Here is a 27,807-nt window from a genome sequence, read left to right as displayed (position 1 = left end):
TTGGAGACCCATCTATTTATTGCCATTTTGTTGTGGTTTTCAAACCCTCTGTATTTTTGGCTGGAAGAATGGTTTGTCATATGTTTTTTCAGTGGGGTACCCAGCTGGCAGTCACTCATCACTTGCCTATTGCAGAAAGCACAGTCTAATCCATCTTACCCACTAACAACTCTGGCTGATTTATAAAAATCAGCCCAAAAAACCTATGTAAAAAGTTCCCAACAGCAATGAATCAAAAAAGCCACAACTGACTTGACAGGCAGGGTGACAGAGTGTACTGCAGGCGGCACATCTTGTGCCATGGCTCTAGCCATGCCATAGAGACATACAAAAGGAGGTGCAATTCCAGCAGCAGATAGAATCGTGTCACAGTACTTTTCATCTGAGAGACAGTGGCTTTCTACTGTTATCTCCAGATGTCAGCTGGACCAAAATAGGAGTGGAGAGGGAAGAACAAGGTGATACTGTGATTCAGAAGTAACCAAGACTTCTTTTATCACCCCCTGTTCTGGCTGCTATGGACATACAATGAGTCCAGCAAGGTTTCTAATCAGCCTGGCTGGCAGTACATTGCAAACAAGACTTTGCTTTCTACTACTCAATTCTAGACCAGAGCTCTGCCTTCCTTGTCTTGGAGTATTCAAGAGTAAGTCCAGCCAAGATCCTGTCATTCACTGTGTGTGAACTGAGCCTATTAGGATGCAAGACAGGTTCTTTCCTCCTTTTTGCAGCCTGGCAGAAAGGGAAGCATTCTTGAAAAGGGAAAGAACATTTTGATCAATGGAAAAGAAACCCCAGCAATGGTGGTAATGAAGGAACAAATAAATTAACCTTCTGGAGGGAAGATGAAGCTTTCAAAGCACAGGTATGGTGGAAAGCAGAGTTAGAAATAGGGTCACAGAACAGTACAAAGGAAGTATGCTAAGTGTAATTTGCAGGATAGAGGGGAATTTTGTAAAAGTCAGCAAGAGTAGGAGGCAGCAAGAGCTAAGGCAGGTGCGGCTGCTTTGGGAGGAAAGCACGTGCATAAGAGTGTGTGCGTGTGTGTCGCAGGGGCACTTAAACTAGGAAAACTCATGAGAAATGCAGAGGTCAGTTCAGGTGCAGAGGAAGATTTTGGAAGTGTAGTGTCTTGGTAATCTTAGGAGATGGGTCAAATGGAGCTTGGATGTGTGGAGTACTAGTATGGAGACACTTGGATTTGAGGGGTTTTGGAGGGAAAGGTCAAACACAACGGAGCTATTAGAGTGAAACAGAGAGCTGAGGAACTGTTTAGATGAAGAGATAAAAGAAAGGAACTCCAAGGTCATTACTGGTAGGGAAAGTAGCCTACACTGTACACTTGGAGAGGAGATTTCTCTTCTGTCCCCATGGGCAAAGTTACTTCACTGCCAGACTAGTGAAACCTAACACATAAAGCCTGATGTGTGTTTGAAAACTGTTGCACCGAAGCCCTGTCTCCCCATAGCAATGATGCTTGATGTTTCAGTGCCTCTATCTCCCCATAGCAATGATGCTTGATGTTTCAATGCCTCTGTCTCCCCATAGCAATGATGCTTGATGTTTCAATGCCTCCGTCTCCCCATAGCAATGATGCTTGATGTTTCAATGTCTCCTCACACTGAAATTCAATTATGTTCTTTAAATCTCTAGATGAATCAGGTCCCGGAAAAAGAATTTGCCAGTCGGGCTGAAGATCATAGCACTGACATAAGCTGAGAGCTGTGCAAAGTACAGCCACAAAATTTCCCTGCCTCACAAAGCAGTTGATTTTTTAGCTATTTTCCATTCCACAGTGGGATAGGATTTCTCATTATATTCATTTGAGAGAGAGAGAGAAACTTAGTCGGCATAATAAGTAGTACTTAAGGTACTAACAAAGGAAGTGAGAGAACAATCCCTTCACCCTGATGGGGACTACATAATCAAAGCTGGTCTCTGACTCCAGTGATGCTCTAGTTGTCAGAATATTTGAAGCTCTCCCCCAGTTTCTCATGTATTACAGACATAATTAGCCTGTATTAAAGACACAATTAGCGGGCAAGGGAGAGCAAAATACTGACTCTGCAGTTCAATAGGCTGACACTCATCTGAGCATTGGGGCATCCAGATGTGAGCTGCTTTGATCACAACAGGAGCACCCTGGCCATAGAAAGACTGGCTAACCTGAAGTTTTCATGTGTTGTCAGAAAATTTACTTCAAACTGAAAACACTACACAAAATATTATGTTTCCCTTGAAGTATTGGTTCAAAGTCCAGCTTTTGATCAACTGATATTTTCCAACGAAACTGTATTTTCTGAGAAAATTCTTAGGCAGCTGTAGCTGTCAACACATCTAAAGTGTGATACTGCCCTCTGATAACTGGCACATACGTACCTCAGCATATCAATTTTTGCATATCCATGCAGCCAGAGGAGCAAGCCAATTTCCTAAGCTACTTGCCAATACATCTCACATACAAGGAACAAGAACCTTCCTTGAAGAACCGTATGAACTGAGCTCCCAGATACCTCTCCGTCAATGCCACAAACCTATTTTTTGATCTCACTCAAAACAGCTAATATTCCCTATAAGAACACAAGACCTGCAAACTCATTTGGCTATTTCAGTTATGGGTCAATGATTATAGGCTTCTAATCTCAACATTCAATTTGAAGAGTCCTTTGAATTGACATAAAGAAGCCATTTCTAGGGCTGATCTGTTATGGTTAGAATTGCTCCAACTTATAGTGGAAATTCAGAAGGCTACAGATATAGTATGAATTTGAAATTTAAGTCACTTCAGCACTCTCATATTTCACTTAAATGAAATAGCAGAATTGCATTGTAAGTGCTGGCTTTTCAGGTTTTGTCTTGAAAACAAAAATTGACATAGTTATACGTAAGCAAGAAGTAAGCAAAATCAAAGAAATGAAGAAAAAGGTGTGTCTAAATATAATACAAAACCATATGTATTACAATCATTTTCATTTAATGAAAATGTGTCACGTTTCCAATATAACATGCAGCACACACATAAAATCTACGTTTGGTTTCTATGCAGACTTGGCACAATTTTTGAAACCCCACTCATCTTGCAGGGCCCTACATTTATTTCTGAGCTGCTTCACTGAAAAACAGCATTTTAGAAACAGCTCGTGGGAGTGGAAAATCTGTTAACAACTCAACAAAAATATTCATCTCCTCATGAAGTTCAGTGTGGAGAGATCTATAAAGTGAGGACTGATGTGGAATATAGTTGCTCCATGAACTGTGCTGTCAGGGAAGGGATGTGACAAGGCAAGGTTTGCAGTTGCACCAACAAGCGCTGGGCAGGAGGATTCTCCAATTATCTCCAAACAGGTTTTGCAAAAGGCTTTCTTTTTCAGTGGAGGTCAACGTGACACCGCTTGCTGATGTCCCAGTGGGCTGGTGCCCTCACTCCTATCAGCAAAGCGCACATGAGAGGTTTTCCACCTCCCTGGCGAGCTGCTGACCGAGACCCCTCCGTCCCTCACCCACCCACGGTGGTGGAACCAACCTGAGAGGCTGCCACTCCTTTCAGAGCTGTTGTGGGAGCTGGTGGTGCTGAAATCCTGTGACTGGTTGTGTGGCAATCTATTAGCCAATCCCTCAGCCACGCGGTAGTCAGGGATGTAAAGCAAGGCTAAGGGTTAAACGGCAAAGGTCACAGTGGCATTGTGTGATTAGTTGACAGCACAAGCACATGCAACACATGCAGTTAGCAATCAGATGTGGTGGGGCAACAAGTTTTAATTCATTTTCTTTTAAATGTATACCTATCCTAGCCTAATGGAAGGCAGATGGCTTGGTGATTAGCACAGGACAAAGAGTGTTAAAAGCACAGAACGATACACTTTGTGATTGTGGTGAGGTTCAGCACGCATGCAAGGCATGTAAGCATTAGTTATGGTAAATATGAACAGCATCTCACATACTAAAAAGAATTTTCTAATTCATGCATAGATGTACATATAAGGGCTCTGGAAAACAAGAGCTGTAATTACCATTGTTGCCTTTGCCTTGGTCTGGGAGAGAGTAACCGAATCCCATCAGGTCATTTTTTTGCTGAATTGAGCTCTTCCACTGAGGATCAGGTAAGTCGACAGCCAACTCATGGATGCTGTTGGAATGCAATATCTGGGTGGTGGCATATGGCGTAGCTTGCGTTATTTGGCTGGAACTGTTGTAACTAGTTTTCGTGGTGAAGTCAATGCTGCTGTAAATGGCTCCATCAGAAAGCATAGTAGCAGTTTTATCTCCTTGCCCTGGCACTGGTGGCAGCACATCTGTGGTGAACATAGGGGAATGAAACAAATCACTGATGCACAGGAAGCCTGAAAGTATCAAGGTTTAAGATGAAAAATAAATGTGTCATTTTGCACGTTTGCATTTCAGCTGAGACAGGTCCATGAGCCAACGAAGGGAAGATGATGTACAACCATCGCCAAACTATCAGCATCTGTGACAGGCCTACCACTTGTCCTTCACGTCTCACTGCCTAAAACCAACTTTTTTTTTTTTTTTTTTTTCCATACCTTCAACTGTGAAAAGGAAGTTCGGAATATTTCTCTATTGAAGAATGTTTTCAATTGTTCACTCTATGTCAGAAGCAATGAAACTGTCTGGGCTTCAGGAAAATGATGAAAGGAGTGAATATACAAACTGCAGAGGAAACTTTCCTAGCAAATACATAGCAAAACTGTTAAATGGATGCCAAAGCTCTCAAAGTGATTTTTTAAGGCCATCACCTTGACTTCCTTGAAGTTTTATGCACCAGTTTATCTAATTTTCTTTTTGACATTAGCTAGTATGTTTCTCCTTTTCAACAAAACAAAAACCTTACAAAGCCAAGTTGTTCCCATTATGTGTAAGAAAATCTGCTATTTTGAAGGGATTTAAGTGATTAGTCTCTTAAAATGGCAAAGCAGTGTTGATATTGGAGAACAGCTTGCTCAAGTACTCCAGTACATTTACCTGAAAAATAGTACAGCATATTTAACTAAATATCTGTTGACTTTTCTACATCTTTTGAATCTTATCACACAGCGCAATTTGTACCTTTAATCGGTTAGATTGGCAATCTCTCTCCTTACTAAACATTGTAGTGACCTTTGCTGGTGGAATACTAGATTTAGAAGCTGAGACTAGTGAAGTGTGAAGAATCTAATGATGACTGGCATGATGTCCCAAGGAGAACCACAGCTCAGCAGATAACCCTTTTCTTGCTGTCTCAGAGGTCAATATATCAAATGGAACAATTCTTACAACTTATCTAAACTCTGAAAAGTTAAATCCATTTTGGAATTCACTTGTTAGAAAAATGCATCATTTATAGGCCATTTGCTTTCGATAGCTGAATGGCAGATACAGATTCCAGCTGTTAGATCGCACTTGAGATAATGCGTACTCCTATAGCGAGGATACTCAGATACCATTCCAGGCATCACCGACATTTTATATACCTTAAGCCCAGAGAGAAAAAGATGATTCTTGCACCTAGACAAGAGTTTAGGTTCAGTTCCAGACTTGGAAATGGGTTTTGTACCTTACAGAATAAAGTTTTTCTCTCAGTTTCAAGACTTTTCCAGCAATTTGATACAATACCATGGCTCCCTCACACTGTTTTTTACGGGATTTGGGTTGTTTTGTTTTTCCCTGGGATGAACATTTAGATCATGGAACTATTTTCTACAGCATTCATGTGTGCAATAACAAACATTTCAATATGGATCCTAATAACATCTGCAGTCTCAGGGCAACAACATAATATTAACAATAAATATGGCAATAACAAGTGCTCAGTAGAGAGACTGCAGAAACAGATATTAAATTTGGGTCTATCATTATGATCTGTTCTTGCAGACAACAACAACAACAGGGAAATGGGCACAATCAAGTATTTAAAATGCCTTAATAGTATTAACTTTTATCTGCAGATAAAATGTAAGTCAAAAAAAAACCCAACCAGTTAATGCAAACTACAGGCCATATTTCAAAATCAGGTTATTACTATCTCTCCGCACACATCCAATGTGCTTTCTAGGGGCAGCACACAGTCATAGAAGCATCTATGTGCAAATATAGCATGAGATGTGAGAAACAAGCGCAGCCCTATCTTTCTTGCATTTCACTCACAACAAGGAATGTTTTCCTTTCCACAACCGGTTTTGTCAAAGTATAGTGGATTGAAGTTTAGTAAACAAATTCTGTTTGATGCACAAAATGAAGAAAGTCCAGCTCAAGCTGTCTGTGTTGGCTTTGCAGACGCACAAAAGTGAAAACTAGCAAAATGTCTCATCTCTCAAGTACTCAGACATACATCTACCTTTAGAACACGTTTCAGGCAACTGAAGAGGTATCATCTCTATACAGTCATTTTAAAATGGAGAACTATACATTTACAAACACTTGAAAGGAAAGTTGCATAGCTTCCCACCAGGCAAGAATTTTCAGTCATTCTCACTAATAAGATGAGGTTCTCCAGACCTTCTGGGAATTTCCAGTGCAACCACAGATTACTTTTTTGACCGCAAGGAGGTGTATACACTAAGCACTCAAAGAACTATTGAAGTGCCATTTTACAAAGTGTCATAATTACCTAGTAAAAATCAAGTGTGATTTTCCCACCAAGTCATCATAGCAAAAAAACCCACACTGAACATCTGAGACCAAAGATGAAGACACATTTGCCACTGGATGCTTTCCCAAAAACTCTCCAAAATCCACCTTGTTCTGTAACTCTTGAAATAAATGAAACAGTGCTGAAGGACTTCCTGAGTGAAGGTCTTCCATCCTTCCTCAGGAGATGTAGTACCATTTTGTGGCCATGTGCATCTCCAAACCTAACCTGTGTGTCCTACTCACAGCCTTGCTCTCAAATGCCTATCTAGGACACAACATATTTCACTCTTACAGGCAATGTTAGAACTGCCTGCCTTAGTTTCTGAGTTTCCAGAGTGATTGATTACCACCTGTTTTCAAAATTCTTAGAGACTTTTTATATTCTTGCAGACCTTTTAATCAGTAAAAGGCCCAAGTTCTACCTATGCAGTTAATTCATGTTAAAAGACATCTGACTTGTAATCCATCTTTAAAGAAGCATCCAAACTCAGCTGTTGAAACAGAGAGGGATAAGTGGTCCCAAACCAGCCAGAATAAAAGTATGAGCTCAACTGTAAAGATCATGGGTGGAATTAAGCTGCTGAACATCAAAATATATGCGTTGCATCACTTGGACGAATTTGGATCTATGCCTCATCCACATTGAAGCCAAAAGCTTTAAGACATGCTTCCAATTTCAGACGTATAGAGCCAAATGCTAAAAGAAAATGGTAATATTTCTGTATTATGTGAGCTTAAGAAAAGATGGAAAAGTACTGAAGGGTTTTATTTTCAAGATATTCACAACAAAGAAGCTGGCAGATATTCAGCTGCTTTCTCAATATTATAAAAAGTTTTGCTTACTTTAAAATTTTTTGTAAGACAAGCTTCACAACATTTTTATATGGAAAATAAATCTAGAGTGTTTTGTTGTAATTTGAAGTCACGGTAGTCAAACCACAGGCAAGAAGTTTTGTATGGGAACATATAACCAATCTGAGGGATGGTTTTCAGAAGCAGATTCTGGTACAGTTCAAACGTGAGTTCTTTTCACATTTATCAGCTTGACGGTTTTATAGATCTTTTGCATTTTAATGTATTTTTGATATATAAAGTTGTCTTGATTTTTGTTTACTTATTTACAGCTTAAAAAGACTTCTATACTCATTTACATTAGGAAGTCGTCTTGTGAATACCACTATGGAGAACTGTGTTATCACAGAAACCAAGGAAGTAAGAGAGATGTGAAGATTACTATCACTTTTAGAAATCCCAATCACACATCTTGAAATTCCCTTCTAAGTAAAATGTTTGAAAGAAAATAACCCCTCTGAAGATTCATCACCTTAATTATAAATCATTACCTCATCACCCCGACGGGTCTCTCTCAATTCAAAATGGAAATACAACCCTAAAAAATCAAAATGGTTCCCCCCTTTCTATATTTTTCCTCCAATAAGAAGGAAAGTTTCTGAAGACTTTTGAAGCCTTCTTCATGGATTATGATTGAGACTGAGAGTAGTTCCTCAGCAGGAGGAGGATGGGTAAGCTGATAGCAACAATGTTCTTCTGTCCTTCTGCTGAAGAAACATCCTTCCTGCATCCCCTGAGGAGTTCTCTGCTCTTATGGCCATCCTCTACCCTGCCTACATTGCCCTGCACAGCAGACTGCTCATCTCCATGTAAGAGGTAATGAGTTTGAGCAACAGATACATTTCTCTTGAGATAATAAGCAGACCCTTCCTCACCACTGTGGGGTAAATTACAAACTAGACAAATATTTTAAAGAAGTAGAAAGAGACAAAGGAAAATGAGCATTCTAAACTCAATTTTAAATCAAATCATGAGTTCAACATAGATATAACTATAATGATGAAAATAATACACAGTGTTTATCATAGATGTTAACTAACAGAAGGAGAAGAGAAAGCTCCAGGGGGACCTCACAGCAGCCTTCCAATACCTTAAGGAGGCCTGCAAGAAACCTGAAGAGGGACTTTTTACAAGGGCCTGTAGTGACAGGACAAGGGGGAATGGCTTTAAGCTGAAAGAGGATAGATTTTTATTAGATATTAGGAAGAAATTCTTCACTGTGAGGGTAGTGAGACATTGGAACAGGTTGTCCTGAGAAGCTGTGGCTGCCTCATCCCTAGAAGTGTTCAAGGGTTGGACAGGGCCTTGAGCAACCTGGTCTAGTGGAAGGTGTCCTGCCTGTGGCAGTGGGGTTGGAATTAGATGGTCTTTAAGGTCCCTTCCGACCCAAACCATCCTATGATTCTATTGTGTACTATACAGGGAATTAATACAAGCAAACCTACCTCCACGACCGAAATTGCCAAGATCATTGGGTCCACTAGCGCTGTTGTTTACTGGCAGACTTGTGGCAGGCCAAGAGTCTGCAAGCCAAGGATAACTGGGGTCACTTGCATTCAACAGACCTGGTCGACTGAAGAAGAATAGAAAAAAAAGATATACATATGGATATATATAGATACACTTACAAAATTAAAATATCTATGAGACAACTAGTGATTGAAGAGACCGTATCATTGTTCTCCTAACACTGTAGGTAACAAATAGTTTAGGAGACTTTCACTTCTTTCAAATTAAAATCGTGTAGCCTTTGATGATTTAAAGACCTTGAGCAGTTAATTAAGGTTATATACAAATCAACTTTGCCAGTAGAAGTGGGACTAGGCATCCGTCGTGATTCTGCCAGAATCCAAATGAACTCAGTTGTTTATGTGAAACAGGGGTTAGGCAGCACCATCACGGGATCCCACACCAGGGCTGCATGATAAATTACCACCTCAAGGGAGCCATCACTCAAACTGATTGCTCCATATCAGCCATTTCCAGGTCTTTGGGCTGCTATTTCTTCCTTCCCTTGCATCCCAAATGCATGCCTGTCATCTACAGGCTGGCAACTGTTTCTTTGAGCACTCTTGGACAGTTTAGAGGCAAGCAGGTTTGAGTAGGATAAATGGAAAATCCGCAGCTCTCTTTAAGTGCCACTACTGCATGGCTTTTATATCCCTGTAATTCCCAGCTTTGAGAGCAGTATTAAACAGCGAGTATGTTGAAAGAGACTTGGGCCATAAGGCACCATGTCTTGCTCACTCCAGGTTAAACAGCCAGAAATTTAGCAAGGCAGGTGGACTGTTTGTATTTGTATTTAACATGGAAAAAAAATTATTTCCTGCAGATATCCCCTTCCCCTAAATGAAAACAAAAACCCGTCCACACTTCTGCGGCTTTTCCAGGTTATTAATGCACTCATGAATTTGGAGCAACATCTCCTATCCTTGTACGTTATAGACCCCCGCCTGGTACAATCCCTAAGAGAAACATCGGTTTCTATAGCAACGGCAATAAGAAGACCCAGCCACCTTCTTGCCACATCTACTCGCTCTCATTAGGCCTAATCTCTTTTTGCTAAAATATTGATTAAATGGGAGATTGGAAGTTATTACCAGGGCCTAATTACAATCTCCATATTGGCAAAGGGAAAATAGATGAGGATATATGGGCCTGTTATCAGCTTTTATCAATTTCAATTGAGTAGCCAAAGTTGTGGAATCCAGTCCTATCAATCTACAGCCTATTCATCATCCATGAATCATTTATTTTGTGATCGATTAAGTGTAATTGTTCACTCACAGCAATTTAAGGGGAGCCAATAAGGAGTCTTAAACAACAGCAACTTCATTTGCTAATGTCTAATTAATGCAATAAACATCCCAGTAACAAATGAACACATTCCTTGTGATATTTACTACTCATTTCTTCCAGGGCATCTGGGAGATATGAAACATCTGGGCTTGATTCCTCCAAAGTGCACAGCAGATAGGTTTAATGACCTATCTGTGGTACGCTACTGAACTCCTCCTAGCTTTGTCAGTCTTCCCAATGGGTTATGACCCAAGTGCATCACCTATAGCATTTTTTAGATCCCTAAGTTTAACAATTAACACGATGGAAAGATCTTTATACAGAGAAACATACCTTCCATTGCTCATTAGTCCTCCATCTCCTCTTTGGAAAGTGACTGTGTTTTGGTTGGAAAAACAAAACAAACAAACGTACACACACACACGCACACACATATAAGACAGGGAAAAATTAATTAGTAATAATTAAAAGTAACAATTCAAACTGCTCAGCATCCAAGATCGGAGGCCTCTTGGCATCATCACATAATATAGTACAGAAATGGTAAGAAAAGGATCAAACACGAGGGTTACAATTTGTTTTGGGTTTCACTACACATTATTGATTAACACCAATTTGCTCTGTAGCTCTCAAGGCAAACCTGTTGCCTGGGCAAAAGGCCTGAATTTACCACAGGCCCCTTCATATGACTTTGCTTTGCAAGATTAAGCCATGTGATGAAATTGTTTTCTTGGCATGCTTTTCTTCAGTACATAATGACATTGCACCAGTGAGTTAATATCATGTCGTAATGCAGTAATATAATGTCACCACACAAATATGCCATTTCCCAGGACAAATACAAAGAGGTGGAAGCTCTATTGGAGCTGAAGAGGTGAAAAAAAGCATAGAGCTGCACTGTTTCCGTTAGAAGTACAGTATAAGTACCAGCATCCACACGTAAATACATACACGCCAGTATCACTGGGAACAAAATGTGGTTCCAGTCTTGCCATGGGGGATGCCAAGGACATACTCAGAGGCAGACAATTGTTTTTATGACCCCATTCATGGGTGTTTGACAAAAACCAGCCTATCCCTTATCTTTCGTATTAACAGGATTACATTTCAGGGCAATATTAGGTAAACCCACATTACTGGTGAGATGCTAATTGACAACATTTGATGCTCCTTTTTGAAGCACTTGCAAATATTTTGAATCAAGGCCAACAGACTACTCTCATTTTCAGTGGCAATCTCCCATTATTTATTGTCAGGCATAGATAAGGCAGACTATTAAATTATATCAGTGTCCTGGACACCTGCAGCCTTACAGGCCACTGACAAGATGAGGGTTTGAATTTCAGAGAGGAATGGAAGAGTCTGTGGCCAGTTTAATTTCAAATTGGCTTCAGTTAGGAAACACTATTTGCCTTTGTAACACATAGACATTCCAATCATTAAATTATAGCTCCCAGAGTATTTACAAGATTTTCCAAATATTAGTCCAAACTACACTGATTCAAGATTAGGTTTTGCATTATACACCATTCTAATCAGAAAAAATTACTACAGCCAATAGAAATGCTGTGATCATTAAAAAAATTAGCAATGACATAAATCCACTGGGATAATACTTCTGCTACCCTATAGAATCCTTATCACTTGATTAACTCCTAGGATAATTTCACATTCAGCAAAGGGGACAAAACTGGCCCCAGTGGAAGCACTGCTGGAAGACTGCTTGGGTAGGGTGATTAATTACCCTTCACTGCAGAACAGACTAATATCAATATCAGAAAATCACTGCAGTCATATGTCACATCAAAATGGTTAATAGCTGAATTTTGAAAGGATGTAATCAAACCAATTAATGAAAAGAAAATCAAAATGCAAAGTATGGGAAGTATTAAATAAAAGTCTGCTTTGAAAAACAAGACATGGTAAAACATTGCAGCTAATTAATTTTAGAGCTGATGCTACTTTCACTCACATTGTTTCTAATAGGCTGTCAAATGACTGTACCTCTCGTTGCTTAAAAATGAATAATCTGAGGTGCTGTGGCTATCACGTGTGCATATGCAAAGAGGTGGGTACTGCCTGCCTATGTTTAAAAGTGTGTTGGTCAAAGCACATTAGATGTTGTTTCCTTTTTCCTCCTCCCCTTCAAATTTAACACTCCATTTCTCCAGCTTTCTGCATTTGTCAAAGAGACAAGAAATAAGGAAAGTGAGAAACAAAGGTGTATTCGCTAACAACCCTTATAAATGAAGTTTACAAATTTAAGGGAGTTCTAGTAAAACATATTTTCTGCAAACTTCTCGGGATTAATGCTGTTGTTTAAACTATCATCTACCAGAAATAATAGTAAAGTAATATTGTCACTACTTGTATAGCACATACAATTGTGTGAGAATTTAATGTCATGGGGAGAAAAAAAATCAATACTTATGGCCTTCAAAATATTTATATCCCTTGTGTACCTTTATAAATAAAGCTGAAATGGGGGAGCTAGTATGAGATTGCAGCAGTGTTTGCCAGGTGCATTTACTGTGTAGTGAGGTATGGAAAAAACTCCAAGGTATGCTGTGAGAAACATATCAAGAAGACATGACATTGAAACCTCTTTGCTAGAGCTGTAATTGCTGCAGATTGGCTGTGGCATATGAGTATGCTGAGAAGACATAGGTATCACACCATTTACTTCTGTGTATACTGGTTGTAGTAACTGTTTCCTGGCTTTTTCATATATAAAATAATCTTACACCCTCCCAACATAAGCACTGTTTTTAGAAGAAAGGTTCAATTTAGTTTATTAAAAAAAGAACTTGTCTTGCAGTGACATTGTTTTTCCTGTGTAAGACTGTGCTTGGCTTACACGATGTGTCTGGAACTGGGAAGGAATACAGGTTATTTTGCTTGCCCTCCACCCTGTGTACCAGTGCATGGATGGTTATAATCTTCATAAGAAAATAAACAAGAAAGTATTTTAGTTACTATTCATGGTGGAAAAGGCTCCAGAATATCAACTAAACTAGGCAAAATTCCTCTTTAAATGTGGACATATCAGGATGGTAAAGAAAAAAAAAATCGTATTCCTGATGCCATCCATAAATGGGCTACCTGAGGCAGGATAGAGAAGATGCCTTTCTTTTAGAATCAATATTGTGAAAGGAAAGACAGCTAACAACAGAAGATATGGTCAGGCTGCCAACAAAAGCACTATGTTTATCATTTCTGCCGTACGTTTTGTCAGGATTTTTGCCTGCAGTTTGATTTCTGCAATTACAAAACAAGTCTAAATGCCTGAATAGGAGCATACTTAATGCAATGCAGGCTTGTAGATGTCACTGCAAAAATAAAACACACAGACAGCTGGCTTTATTCATCCTGTCTCCACTTCAAAAAGAAGAGTAATTTCAAGGGGCAATGCAAGAGGAGGAAGGGAAGGATGTCCCTATCCCTGATCCACCCATCTCCCTTGCTTTTTATCACTGAGGAAGCAAAAAAGCTCTTTCAGCAGTCTTTGCATCTGATATATGTTCTTAGAAAGGCTGAAGACCTGCAGGGATGAGATTGGTTTTCAAAAGAAGATGAAAAAATAACCTCTGCATAGAGAGATTTTGAAGGAATCCCCACCAGCTTATACTTCAAGGACTGTAAAAATGCAGAAATATAATCCAAAGTACATTTTAAATGCATAAATATTTAAGGAAATTATATTGTATATGTTTGTATGAAGAACAGCATAAGTTAAGGAGCTTTTAACATGCTTTTTATTAAATATATAAGGAGGTACCCAAACAATTTACTAATATTATCTGACAAGGTTGAACTTAATCTTCATGCCTGCTAGAATTGGAAAAATATGAATATATAGTAAGTTGACATTCTGAGGCAAGAAAGCTTTCGAAAGCTTTAGAAAGCTTTCTGTATGCCTATCTCTAGTAGGCCACATTTTTCTACTGCAAATGAAAACTTTAATGTTGCCTGCCAAGTCTCATTCCTTTTTCTGATAAGCTGTTCCTCAAATATGAATGTAGATTAATCCTCTTTTAATAAGCATTAGCTCAAAACAGATAATCAGCATATAAAAATTCCATCAAATCTTCCGTCTAGTTCTGTCAAACAATTTATCCTTCTTTAACAGTTTCAGGAGCTGCACATAAAATGTGCAGCATTCCATAATTCTCTATTTTTAATTTGGTTTTGTTTACTCAGTTTCATGAAATCTTTAATCCCAAGGAGCACTAGTCACTACATAAGCTTGCCTACTCAAAAGTGAAAATATGTATTTACTTTCCTTGCATGACTGATGGCCTAAACACTTGAAACACCTGAGTATTCAAGTGAGCGGGTACTGGCACAACAATGAGTTTGAGGGCACAGGAAAGATAAGCAGATAAATGAAATTGCTCATATTTCTACAGATGGATTCCATGCCTTTGTTGTATAAGTCCTTATACCAAATTGTGAAAAGAGAATTGCAACTTCCAGTACAAAATAAACAAATTCTGTTCCATCACTGTACTACAGGAACAAAATAATTAACCTATTATATGAGAATTGGTCAGATATCACTTTTCAGACAACTGAAAAGTGCTAACAATTATATTCACTGTCTCTGTGCCAGATTTGGTTTTAATGATAATATGTCATGGTCCTGAAAACGTACACTCCTTGCAGAGCTGCATATGACACTACTACTTACCAGCAGCTGACTAACAAACATTGTCGAAAATCATATGTTTTGTAGTACTGGTATTGCCATCAGTGCCCGGTGAGTCATGGTGGGGGAAAGGGAAGTGGAGAAATAGTGTTGTATGGAATTGTGGCTCAGTAACTACTGAAAATAAGTAAGAAGCTATTATTTTCAATGTCACTTTATTTGTGACCATTTGAGCAATTGATCAGTGCTTACGAAAATGTTCACGAAGACAGAAAGGTTAATGAATTTAAATTCACTCTTCTCTGGCACAAATCTTTACCAACTGTGTGATATTTGTTGTTTGCTCTTCTTCTAGACACAGTGTTAAAGTACTTTAGTCACACCTCTTAGGAGCCTAATAACAGAACAGAAATAATAAAATAGTCCCAGTGAATCACCCATAATCTGAAAATGACCCAAAAGAATATTTTTTGCAAGTAATTACACAACTTCAAAATCCAGACTTTAAAACAACTATTTTTAGTGTTTTAAGTTCTACATATATGCAAATACAACTGAAGAAAAACAACAAAAAACATTTACATCAGAAATAACTGAAAAAAACCAGGGGTTTTTTTGTGCCTTAAATAGAAAGTACATGAACATTACACTAATACATTTGATTCTCTATTACAGAGTCAAATCTGCACGTTCTGCAACTTTCTGAAGGAAGCAGATGTCTGAACAAAAATCATGCACCTTCTAAAATTTGAGTATATTAGGATAAATTCATATTTAGTAAAATTTTACTGACAGCTGTCTTTGATGAGATTCTGAAAGCTACATACCACTGCCTATAAATATTTGGATCTGAAATTGAACTGTTTATGAGCCATAACTTCACAGGGAACAACATACACTTGTGAGTATTGTCAAACCTCCACAAGCATAGATATATTGGTCTAAATGATATTACCAATGGAAAGTTCAAATATTAGAGAACTAGCAACGTTTCTTAGGGAACTCTGTATGTAAAGATAAAAAATATGGACTATGTTCTTTCATACAACCAACTGGTTTTTTAGATTAATGGTATTTTTCTGGACTTGACTACTGGATGACCCAGGTTCCCAATGCCTCCAGAAATTATTAGAGGCCAGGAAACAGAACTATGTGCTATTATAATTCTATAAAGCAAATTTTTGGCAGTTCCTCTGACATATCCTAGTTGCTGAGCACATGTGGATCAAGTGCACTGAATCATGCACAGTCACTGTGGCTCCAGCACAATCCCGTGTCATGCCAATATATGCTACCAAGACAGTGGAAAAACCTCACCACAGTTACAGACAACTGACCTCAGCATGATCAAAGGAACCAAATGCAAAGATGCATTATTTCATTTTGGAAAAAATCCCACGTTGTGTCTCACAGAAAAGCAAGTAAAGCATTTAGGGTAGGATGTGCTGCACCACAGCTTAGACTAACTTGAACAAACCTGCCCGGAAGCTAGAGGAGCAATTCCTGAGACCCCAGAGCTTCTCCATGAGGACACTTCTCCCTCACAACTGGAGCGGACACCACCACCTTCACTTATCTGCCTCAACAGTCATCTGCTCTTTCCTACTCAGCTAAACACTCAGGCTGTGGCTGAAGATATAAGCAAGAGCGAGAAAGCAGCTAGCTGAGCATGAAGGCTGGTTCAGCAGTGCAGTAGGAAGACTGGCCTCTATCACATGGGTGGCAGAGGGGACAGGAGAAGAAACAGCTTTGGTAAATGCCACCAAGCGGCCAAGCTATATGCAAAAAACTTTACAGACTTCTGCTGGGAAATGCTGAGATTTATCAGCCTTTTACACTGTAACGCTGAGATGTAATTATTTTTGAGGTTTGAATTTCGAGCTTAGGTATGAGAGCAGAAGCTAATTATTTATATTAATTGTACTATTAATTGTACACTTTATTTTTCTTGGCTATCTGTATGTTGACTAAGATGTTTGCAACCTGCTGTTTCAGCCACACTTCGTTTATTCTTCACATATCTTTAATCATGCTTATGATAATGGTCTACCATATGCCACATTTATTAAAGATACGAAAACTAGGATATCAGCAATCTGAATTGGATAGGCAGAAAAAAAGCAAATGCTTCCATTTCAAAAACATTGTAAAAGCAAGGCGTGCATAGGTTAATCACTAGACTGCTTGAAGATTTTAACACCTCACAGTAAGGTCAATTTATGCACAACTAACAGCTGAATGGGAGAGAAAGTTTCATTTCTCCAGTTTGATCTTTGAAAATGTTTGAGATAATCTTTTTCAGCTTTAAAATAAAAATTCAGTTACATATCAACTAATGCTTGTTTATGTTAATTCAAGCCTCTTGTCCTGCAGATTACTTTCAAAACTGCATTATTTTGAGGAGTTAGATGAGTAAGAAGTATGCAGAATTATAAAGACAGAGACAATAATGGTGATAGATTTTATGTTCCCCTGGAATCACTAGGAGAATGAATGCTACATTTTTATCATAGATAGGCAGCACAAGTATTTCTCCTTGTATTTGGTTTTAATTCTGCATCTCTCACATGTTTGTAAACACATAGATAGTTAATGTTTGCAATGATGCGTTGGTGAGGTAAGAGACAGACTAATGGACAGTACCTGCAGGGGTGAAGGTGAAGGACTGAACTGCAAAACAAGAAAGCAAACACATTGTGAGTTACACACCCTGATAATAAGCGCTAATTGCAGGGCACGAGTTTCCTCTGGAATTTACTCAGTTGTGATTGAATATCATAAGCAGGACATAACAGTTGAGCTTAAAGCACTAACCAGCCAGCAGCCAATGAGAAATGATGGTTGGAAAAGTGAGCAGTGAATTTTGACAGTCATATTTGAAGATTTTATGTGTGGACATGCTGTTCTCCAAATTGTAAACATTAGGACGAATTTTGAAGCATGATCTGTTATCAACTTCCCTTGCTGAAAGCATACACTATTTTGTAATTATAATGATGAGAATTCCATGGCATGATGCAATGTTCACATCACACTTAGATGCGGCAAATATTACGAGAAGGAATGAGTTGCAGGAGACACGCTGTTTATAACGACTATTATAATTATTTACAGCTATGCATTTTAAAGCATACAAGACTTTGCTCTCAGTCTCTCTCCTCTCCCACCCCCCACCATGCCAACTCACACACAGGGCTAATAATTCTGCTTTAAAAAAAAAAGAGTAGTCTTAGTTTGTGTCCACAGTTTATCCATGGGACTGCTCCCTAAAAGCAGTAACAGTATAGCTATCTCTTAATATGAAATATCTTGGGATCTAGACTGATATTTCATAGAAACACATGGGTAGGTGTGTGTGATATATATTAGTTTCTCAATTAACACCACCCCACCTCTCAGACAGTAAAAGTCATCGATGCTAAAGGAAATCAGAAAACACCTCAGCAAAAAGCATAACCTACAAATGACACAAGCCACATGGTGATGCAAGATGAGTTTCCACAGAAACCAAGTCAGCCCAAGAGCCACTGAAAGGGTCTCTTCTCCCTCTGCTTCCACTGCTCATCTGATTTCTTCCTGGGCTGCCTTGTTTCACTAAGACAATGGAAGACTAATCTAGCAGGAAGGATTGAAAAACAGCACAGAAGAGTTTCCATTTGGTTTAGTGAGCCTAGTCTGGACATTGATGAGTCTGATGATGGTTAAAGCTAAGGAGGCATAGGACTGTTTGGCTGAGAGGAGGGAATGAACTTTGGGGTTTTGGCAAGTTGTTAGAGATGCTCATCCACTTAGGGAACCTGAGTCCTTGGTTTTGCATGTGATAACTTGTAAATAGAAGAGTACTTGTGTACCTTTAGTGTGATACATGTCAACATTAAATATGCTGTGTCCTCAACTGTGCAAATCTTGCTCAAAAAGGAAATTTCTCTTTTTAAATGTCAATAAGCACTACAAGAGAATCTACCCCGATATTTGAAGAACAGCTTTGTGGTGTTAAATTAGGGTTCAGAGTTACCCATTTTACAGTAACTCATCTGACTTCCTAAAACCTCTGTAAGAATCCTGAAGCACAGAATAACACACAAAACAGGCTGGGGAAGAAGAAAATATTTTCAATTGGCAAATGTATTTATTTTTCTAAATATATAGTTTTCATAAATAAATATGAAATATTTATTCATAAATAAAAACCATAAATATATGGTTTTCAAAAACTAATTTGTAGTTGGAACAACACATTTGGTCCAAGAGGGATCACATCGTGAGGGCATTCCGAGGTGTTCGACCTCCAGGACAACACTTTTTAAAGCTTCTGCTATAGGTAAATTTTGACCACACTTCTCTGTCTAATTCATCACTCTCTTCTTCTCCAGGTATAGGTATGGAGTCACTAATTAAGTACCTCAGTTCTTTTCCCATGCACATGGCTTCAAAGACATGGAAATGCATGGGAATGAAGAAGACAGCCAAATACTCTTTCTAACCTCCCTTACAAGGGTCTAGTCTAATTCACATTTGAGCACATAAATGGAGCCAGACTGCTAACAGAGTGCCTTCTGAGTAGGAAGCAAGAGGAATAGCTAATCCTCTTTGTACTTTTTTATGCTGGATGTGCTGGAGATGTAAAAATAAAGACTGTCTTATGATAATGATGAAATGTGGTACCGAGCAATGCATTTAAAGCTTCTCATACACCAGCATTTTCACAGCATACATTTAAAACAAGCATACAAAATTCACCCAGGCCACCTTTAAGTACGTTCAATATGTTTTTTAAAGTAGATTTAACAGCACCTGTTTTGTTCATGATAGGACCTGATGAGATGGTAATAAACAGTTACTGTTCTTACCAGCGTAATTGCTGAGCCCCTTCCTCTTCTTTCTGCGCCAGTACAGCCAGATGCTGAAACCCATCAGAATTACCCAACAGGCACCACCGATGCCAGCTATAAAGGCAGGCTGTTTGACAACATCAGTGATTTGTTCAGTTATGCTGTTGTTATTTTCAGTGATGACAACTTCGTTACGACCTCCTGCACAAAAGAAATACAACAGAACGTTGTTATTAGGGATTCTGTAATACAAACAGGAACTGAGTACTGCAAATGAAAATAAAGAAATCCAAAAACCTCAAAAGAATTATCCATAGTAGGAGATCTTTAATGAGTACCTATATGCACCTGGAAAACCAGTGTTTCTAGAAAGTAAATCCATAATCCAATGTGATTTTTGCAAGCACATAATTGAAAAGATAGCTCTATAGCACTCTCCCAAGTAATCTAAGAGATGACAGTACAGAGCGGGTTTTTTAACAATGTACATGTTTGTTGGTTTGATTTTACATAATTATAGACAGAACACAATGATGAGAAAATGGATCATGGGAAACAAATAAAAAAATAAATCAAACAATCAATGAATAGCTATTTCAAAATGAGAAATCCAAATACAAAATATGCTGCAACATCAAAAGACAGTTCCTTCTCTCGTTGTCAGCATGCCAAAAGTTCTTACTTAACTTATTTGGTTTTGCAGCATGCTGAAGTTTCCAAATTAAAAACGAATAACAAAATATACGTATTTTCAACTGAAGCGAAGATGCATTTTGCAGTAATTATTTCATGCGGAAAACTATCCATACAACTCTTAAGTGCACCAGCATTGAAACAAAGCAGAAAATCATGGACTTAACTGTAAGCTCTAAATAATCACAGCAACAGATGCTATTTTTTTCACCTAGACTATGCATGAAAAATTCTAACCATCAACCTGTGAGAAATAATTATGACGGGGAATACCAATTAAAGTGACACGCATAAAAAATTACTATATAGGATTTTAAACTCTGTATATTACATTTTAAAACTGTACATTTCAGTAGATGCTCCCATTGGGTTTTCTCCCCTCTTTCTCTAAAAAGGGAACTTTTCTAAAAGGAAAAGCTTGGTCTCTGGCTTGAAAACAAATGCTCCTAAAAAACGTGAATGGAAATGCAGGAAATGCTAAAGCATCTAGTTCAAGAGCCAATACTTTACTACTGCAAACCTTCCCTTGTTAAAAATGGTTAGGTTTAAAATTAGGAAGTGAGGAAAATATTTTTCTGAAAAATGTATGAATAATGATTATATGTACATTTGGTATAAGCTGCCCACATCTGCAGTTTTGAAACTGGTGAAAGAATTAGCCCTCATTTGCAGCAAAAGCACGTATATAACTCAGTCCTTGAAATGTGTTGCAGTATTACCAGACGCCTGCATGCATGTTGAAGAACTGCAAGAATAGCCACTTTACTGAGACAAAAAAGTTGCAAACACTATGGTTCTCAATTATGAGAGTCTATCTCACACAAGTAAACGCACTAGAGTATGGCAATGAAACACCAAAATGGTCATTCTGGAAATTAAAGTATTGTAGCATTACACTTTGCTGTAAAAATGTTCATACTCCTCTTCTATAACTCCGCAATGGTTAAATTTACCACTTACTTCTTTCAACAGAATAGCCCCTCTCTCAGCACACTGGCTTCAGCCTAAAGCAAATAAACAAGGTCCTTGGCTAAAGCAGATGTGAGAAGTCTGTCACCTCCCATTTATTTCCATGGACACCTCTTTGCAGGAGACCCAGAGTTTTCAGCAGTCAAGCTGTGAATGAGGATCCCTCCCAGCAGGCCTGTTGGGCTGAGCGTGCCTGCCTTGCCCCAGCCTGCACCTCTGGCGCAGGGACTGGCTCTGCCCCAGCCAAGACACAGCTTCAGGCCCTAAGTTGTGTTCAGAGCTGAACTGAGTTACTCAGGAAGAAAGGCAATGCACTGCATTACATTGCTATCACTCTGTTAATGATCTCGGTGATTTTATTACGCTTTCTCTGTTTCAGCACCATGTCAATATTTAGTAATGATGACCGTCTGCTTTTGCAAACAGACTGCTGAAACCATGCTAGCGCTTGGCTTGCTCTCAGTAGTTCTGTGCAGGAAACAAAACAGGCTTCCCACAAACAAAATAGGTCCCACAGAAGGATGCTGACAGAACAACACCCGCTGACGTATAAAAAGGCAGTACACCAGTACTGGTATTATGTCTATACTGGCCATGCTGGTAAGCATCACCAACATCAGGACCTGGCAGCTTCAGCTATCCTTTCCCATACTTTCCTATTTTATCTTGCCACTGCTAAAGGCCCGGCGGTTTCCAGTGCTGATGCAGTAAGCAAGAACAAAACCCAGTGAGGATCTGTGCAAGGAAAAGAAGGGAGGTAGCAGTGGCTCCATTATCAGATTTTCCCTTTTTTTCTCTGCCCATGGAACTAATCCATAGGTGCACTCCAGTGCTAAAAGAGGAAGTGCTGAGAGTAAAACTAATAGAAGGAAGCACTCTGAGTCACACTCTTCCAGGCACACAATTGATTTTCTAGTAGAAATCAGCATGGGAGTTGATGTTGCTCTAATTGCCATTAACTTTCAGTTAATTTCTGTGCCCTTTGGAGGAGAAGTAAAAGCAGCGGGACGGTGAGAGGTAATGTCAGCACTGCTTCAGAGGCAGCCGTACTGTCTTGGACAAGAGCAGGCAGGGAAGTACTTCAGGGACACCAGCTTTGGGAGCAGACACTCTTGGACTCACAAAAAGAACAACTGCTTCCTGCTAAAGCCTCCAAAAAGTCTGAAGATCTCGTTTTCTTCTCTAATGTCTTTTAGACATCCTGTCTAATGCAGGATGTGAGAGCAAACTGCAGGGAGCCTGGGGAGAGCTTTCAGTGGACTTTACACTCTCCCTCTCTTCTAGGGGAAGGTGCAACCTGTCTCCAAGTTATCTTCTAAAGTTTTCCATCTGGCTGTTTGCTCTTTCCCTTCAGTGCCTAGCAATTACAACTGCAAAAGTAATAATTCTTTTAAATGTCAAAATAACATAAGCCTTGTGAATTTGATGACTGAAAAATAAATGGATACAGATGAATGTTACCCACTGACATTTGATAAAATTAATGCAATTGTTGGGGTTTGGGGAAGCAAATGGCATTAATTTTGTATTTCTTTAGATAATATTTAAGCAGAAGTAATAAATATGTCATCCAGGGCACCACTGTACTATTTTATATACTGCAGGTGTTTTGGTAACAATGCCGTCAGTTCAACTAATTAGAACATAGACATGGGAAGTGTGCGACCTGTAACGCTCCATTGTTCCTGAAGACAAAACCATAATTAAATATAATGTCTTCCTCCCATTGGAGAGTAATGAAGAACAAAACTAATTTGTTGGACTAAAAATTAATTAGACACATCAGATTCAATTGTACCTATTACTGTGAAAGTTTGCAGCTGTTCCTCATGTTATTATGCCAGTGATGGAATGTAAGAGTGAACAGCCTAACTGATGAAGAGAAATAATAGCTATACCATTAACCAACATTGCTGTTATCTCCATTTTTACTTCTGGTTTTCCAAGTGAAATTTTTTAGTATATCAATAGTGATCATGAAAATGTTATTCTTGATTCTCTTTGAGCTTTCAATAAAACTTTTCAATGTCCTGCTTGAAGTATGGGCATAGGGTTCCTGTAACAGTGATACAATTTCTAACTAAAGAAGTAATATACTTCCTACTGCTTCATACTGTCCTGGGTTTACTTTCTGGATTGTCATGGGTCTGTCATCTAGAATTCGTCTGGGAAGTCAGTAGTAGATTATCCACCACGGAAATCAGTTATTTTCAGAAAATACCCTTCTTCTTAGAAGAACGTATCCTATATTTAAGAATAACATCTTTCTTTTTATACCGTGGGCTCCATATTCCATGACAGTGGAAGTCATGCTGTTCAGCAACACCACTTAACTCTTCTGCATCACTGACCTGCTCTCTCCATAATTCAGCATTTCTGCAGTTGTTCATTCTGTACGCAAGCTGTTAAATAGTATAGCTAAGCACCAGGCCATACAGGACTGCATTATAATACAATCACTCAGTAATGTTGTCTTAGTCATTACGATGTTTTGAGGTTTATTCATTAGCTTACTTTTTAATCCATGTAATTAATTTTTTTTTAATTTACCTAAAAATTCATCTTCTTATTGTATATTCTTGATTCTTAGTCAAACATTGAGCGGTATCAACTCAGATTTTCCAGAAATGGCATCACCTAAACACTGTTACCTTATTAAGCAAATTTACAGTCTGAGAAATAACTGCCAGCAATTCATAAGCCACAGAAAAATGGGACCTAAAGAAAAGGGACATACAGACCACAAGAGTAACCATAACCACACCCAGCTTCGGGCTCCCAAAAGGGAACACAGAAATGAGAACAGCAACACAACCCAAACAGAAAAGACTCTTCTTTACATCATGCACAAGACTCTTAAACGTGCAAAGATGCCACCAGACAAGCTTGTTGCAGCAGAAATTAGGGACTCACTTAAGGAACAAAGAAATATCACTGCAAGTTTGACAATGCAAAATTAAGTCTCTAAATACCAAATAACTTTTTGCTTTCTTTTGTACTTTATTTGCATCCTAACATCCTGTTTCCTCCTTTCTGCAACAACACAGATCTCTCCATATTTAACTCTTGATTATACTAGTCACTTTTTGTAAGGAAAAAGTCAGGATAAAGGGCTGTAGCCAGACGCACAGCTGAGCATTCTGGGAATCATCCAGCAAAGCACTTTAGTGCAAGTTTAACTCACAACACATTAAATGACACAAGGCTACTCACATGCTTATAATGCAACACACTTAAGTGTTTTGCTGGAACAAGCCCAGTGTGTTTAGTTCCTCGCTCAATGAACTCTCTAAGGAAAAGAAGTCCTGCCCAAGAGAATGCAATGACAGACTAGTTGTACAACATCAGTTATTTACACAGAGGTCCAAACTTCAGGCCTATTAGAGAATAGGTTTCTTGCATTTTCAAAAATCAATTCCTTGCTTTCAGATCTAGAAAACTTTCCCCTCCTCTTTTCTTTGGCTTTTCCATAGCTGCCTTTTTCAAAAACCAGTGCTATCTTCACATCCACTCTTCATTCCTTCTCCAGTGACAATAAATTCAAAGCTCACATACCCCAAATACTGTTTTGATGCATAGGGAACCTGAATATCACTAAACATTTAAGCAATGCTTAGGGAATGGCCTTTTCTAAAGGTCTACGCATAACAGAATAGTCCACGTTTTGAACATTCTCTTGACAAAATTTTCTAGAAAGAAAATATTTAATAACAACAAAAGAAGCAAACAAACAAAACCCCATTTAAGTGCTAACAAAATTAGGTCATACAGATAAAAGCAACAAAATACTCATATGAGGTGCTTCTCTGCACAGCTCTATCTGGTTTTGTTAAATATGTTATATTTTATTATATTCTTATCCTTCCTATATTGTTCCTGCCTTTATATTTTATACTTGAGAAGAATTTCAGAAGAAACAGAATATGTGTTTCCCTCAGGTCAGGAAATGAATTCAGCATGAAAACTGCTACTGAGAAAGTCATTTCAAAGGCAGGGATGATAACACTACCTTTGCTCTCTCTATTTGGAGTAGAAGCCACTTATTCTTTGATAGAGGAAGCTCATCTGCTTGGGATACCTGAGAAACACTGACTTCAAATGTTCAGAAAACCAGCTGTAAATAGTGCCTTAGGCATCAATGGTATCAGTAAGGCAATATTACAGTTATCTGAGCAGGAGGAAAAGGGAGCTCGATCTGCCAGTTCCATAAATCCATCAACCAGATAAAGTGGTAAATTCACAAAAGAAAAAATATATAAAAACTAAATCAGTTTCACTAGATTATCTCCATTTTTTTCATATGTTTCAGGAACACATTTCCCTCCATTGACTGTGAGAACTCTGCACAAAGAGAAGACACAACGTCAGCAGGCAGTGGGACTTTAAAAGCTAACTAACTAGCTCTATTCAAAACTCGTCTGATGCTCCACAGATTTTTATTCTTCCAGAAGTGATTTATGAAAGCGTTTCTGAAAGTTGAAACAGGTAAAACTTAACAACAAAACAGACATACACTTACCGATTATTATGGGTTGTGGCTCACTTTTTACTCCCACACCTGCACTGGTGCTTGCAGCAACTTCCACGCGGTACTGAATACCTGGATATAGGCCACCTATTATTACAGACCGAATGGCTGCATCTACTGTTTTGTTGATATGAAATCGAGTCTCATTACCTAGGCACCAGATCTGGGACAAAAGTTGACGTGTTAAAAAATATGAAATTTTTCATACACATAAACATGCACATAGATATGATATACCAAGGTACTGCATAACAATCACTTATATTGGGCTTCTTAATAATGTTATTCTCCAGGAGCAGCTGGAAGTGGGATGATTTAGCTCAGCAAGCTATCCCAGATTAGCATAGGACTGAGCCAGCTGCAAGGACTCTTGCAAGCACCTCTCTGGACTCTGGTTCTTCATGGAGTACAAATTCTGCAGTTACGCTTCTCAGAAGAACAGACCAGAATCATTCAAGCAAAAAAAAGGCGTTACACAATAATTGGAATCTTGTACAGTGATATGATTACCACCAAACCTTTCCTAGAAAAAAACGCCCACATTTCTTTTCATTGTTAATTTCCCACTGAATAGCAAAAGGACACCAAATAATACAAGCACAGGCTGAAACACTTTTTAAAGTACTAAAGAAGAAACTATTTTCAGAATTGTATTCTACTTCCTTTCACAGCATAACAGGGCTACGTGAAATTTCTGAAATGGTCTAAGTACAATCTCACTTTTTACTGCTGGTTTTGTGATTACTTACATTGTTCAAGAATCCAGGTATCAGTTCCTGACTCAATTACTAAATCCTGACTCAATTACTCTCTAATTAAACAGAAAAAACACTCTGTAATCTCAACTGGCATTTTGTGATGAGAAAGATCTATGATTTCAGAGTGTTAAGTCTCTCTTGCATTTTTCCATAGGCTTTTCTCCTAAGAAGTTTCAAAATTAAGACCTTTCAGGCATTCTTCTTCAGTTAGTGTTATCTGCATATACTGCTTTTGTATTATTAAAGAAAGCATTTACTACCACTCAAGAAAATCAATGCATAAAGATATCACATGTACAGTACATAACTATAATAGCAGAAGAAAGCACTACTGGTGGAACCACTATCAGCAACCAAGTGATGTGTTTAGGCAACAGCAATGCTCTCTTTACACTTATTTTTGTCCTTGCTCAGTGTTTTATCACACGTTATCTTTTCTCTGTGAAACACTGGGGAAGATTTGGAGGGCAAAAGAAATCCTTGTTCTTCTAAGCTCAAGCAGACCTTATTTTCAGGCCAGAATGCTTTATGGTGAGAAACTATTGTGTTTATTCTTTCACTCCTTGTCTGCCCTGCTTTTAGGTTACAGCAGCTATGAGATGCCCCTAGTTAAAGGCATTTAATTCATAAATGAATTTACAGGCATTCTGATGCTTGCAGTAGAACCAACAGATCTACATTCAATTTATTAGAAAATGCACTGTGAAACCTCAGCAGTCATTTTATACTCAAGGAACTATTAGACTCTTTGCATTACATTCCCTGTAGCCAGCTCACTATTTGGGCAGCCACCTAATCGAACACAGAAGGGATGTAAGAGGCAGTGACTCCAGCTGTTTTTAGAAACAGCCTAGAGGTCTGAGCACTCACCTGGAACACAGCTTTTATTAACCATCAGTCTACTTTGTTTCATATCAAATGTGTGGTTTAGAAGTGGGCTTTAGTTATTTGCCTATAAGCCCTTAATGGTTAATATTGACTTATACTGGAGTCAGTATCAAGATTAATTAAACCAAAATATAATTATTAATTGATATGAAAATGAGATCAATAAAAAACTGGGATTAATAAATCTTGATATCGACTAAAAGCAAAACAAAA

At 38.5% G+C, this 27,807-nt stretch overlaps 1 protein-coding gene across 20 annotated transcripts in view; it reads right to left on the bottom strand.

Moving 5' to 3' along the window:
* ROBO2 (roundabout guidance receptor 2) overlaps positions 1–27,807 on the bottom strand; it is a 1,090,001-nt gene that overhangs the window by 39,634 nt on the left and 1,022,560 nt on the right. For 14 of the 20 annotated variants that reach the window (XM_030471544.1, XM_030471547.1, XM_030471537.1 and 11 more), the window contains 6 exons: positions 25,940–26,111; positions 19,777–19,959; positions 10,612–10,654; positions 8,925–9,052; positions 4,011–4,292; positions 3,524–3,649 (listed from right to left, as the gene is read on the bottom strand). In XM_030471544.1, the coding sequence (XP_030327404.1) occupies positions 3,524–3,649; positions 4,011–4,292; positions 8,925–9,052; positions 10,612–10,654; positions 19,777–19,959; positions 25,940–26,111 (934 nt within the window). The remainder of the gene's footprint in view (positions 1–3,523; positions 3,650–4,010; positions 4,293–8,924; positions 9,053–10,611; positions 10,655–19,776; positions 19,960–25,939; positions 26,112–27,807) is intronic. The other 6 variants (XM_030471548.1, XM_030471541.1, XM_030471551.1 and 3 more) reach the window with 1 other exon arrangement.

The sequence above is a fragment of the Strigops habroptila genome, chromosome 2 (assembly GCF_004027225.2).
Source record: "Strigops habroptila isolate Jane chromosome 2, bStrHab1.2.pri, whole genome shotgun sequence".
In the NCBI taxonomy this organism is placed as follows: Eukaryota; Metazoa; Chordata; class Aves; order Psittaciformes; family Psittacidae; genus Strigops; species Strigops habroptila.
Note: the sequence above shows the minus strand (reverse complement) of the source record. Positions and strands in the feature narration are given on the sequence as shown.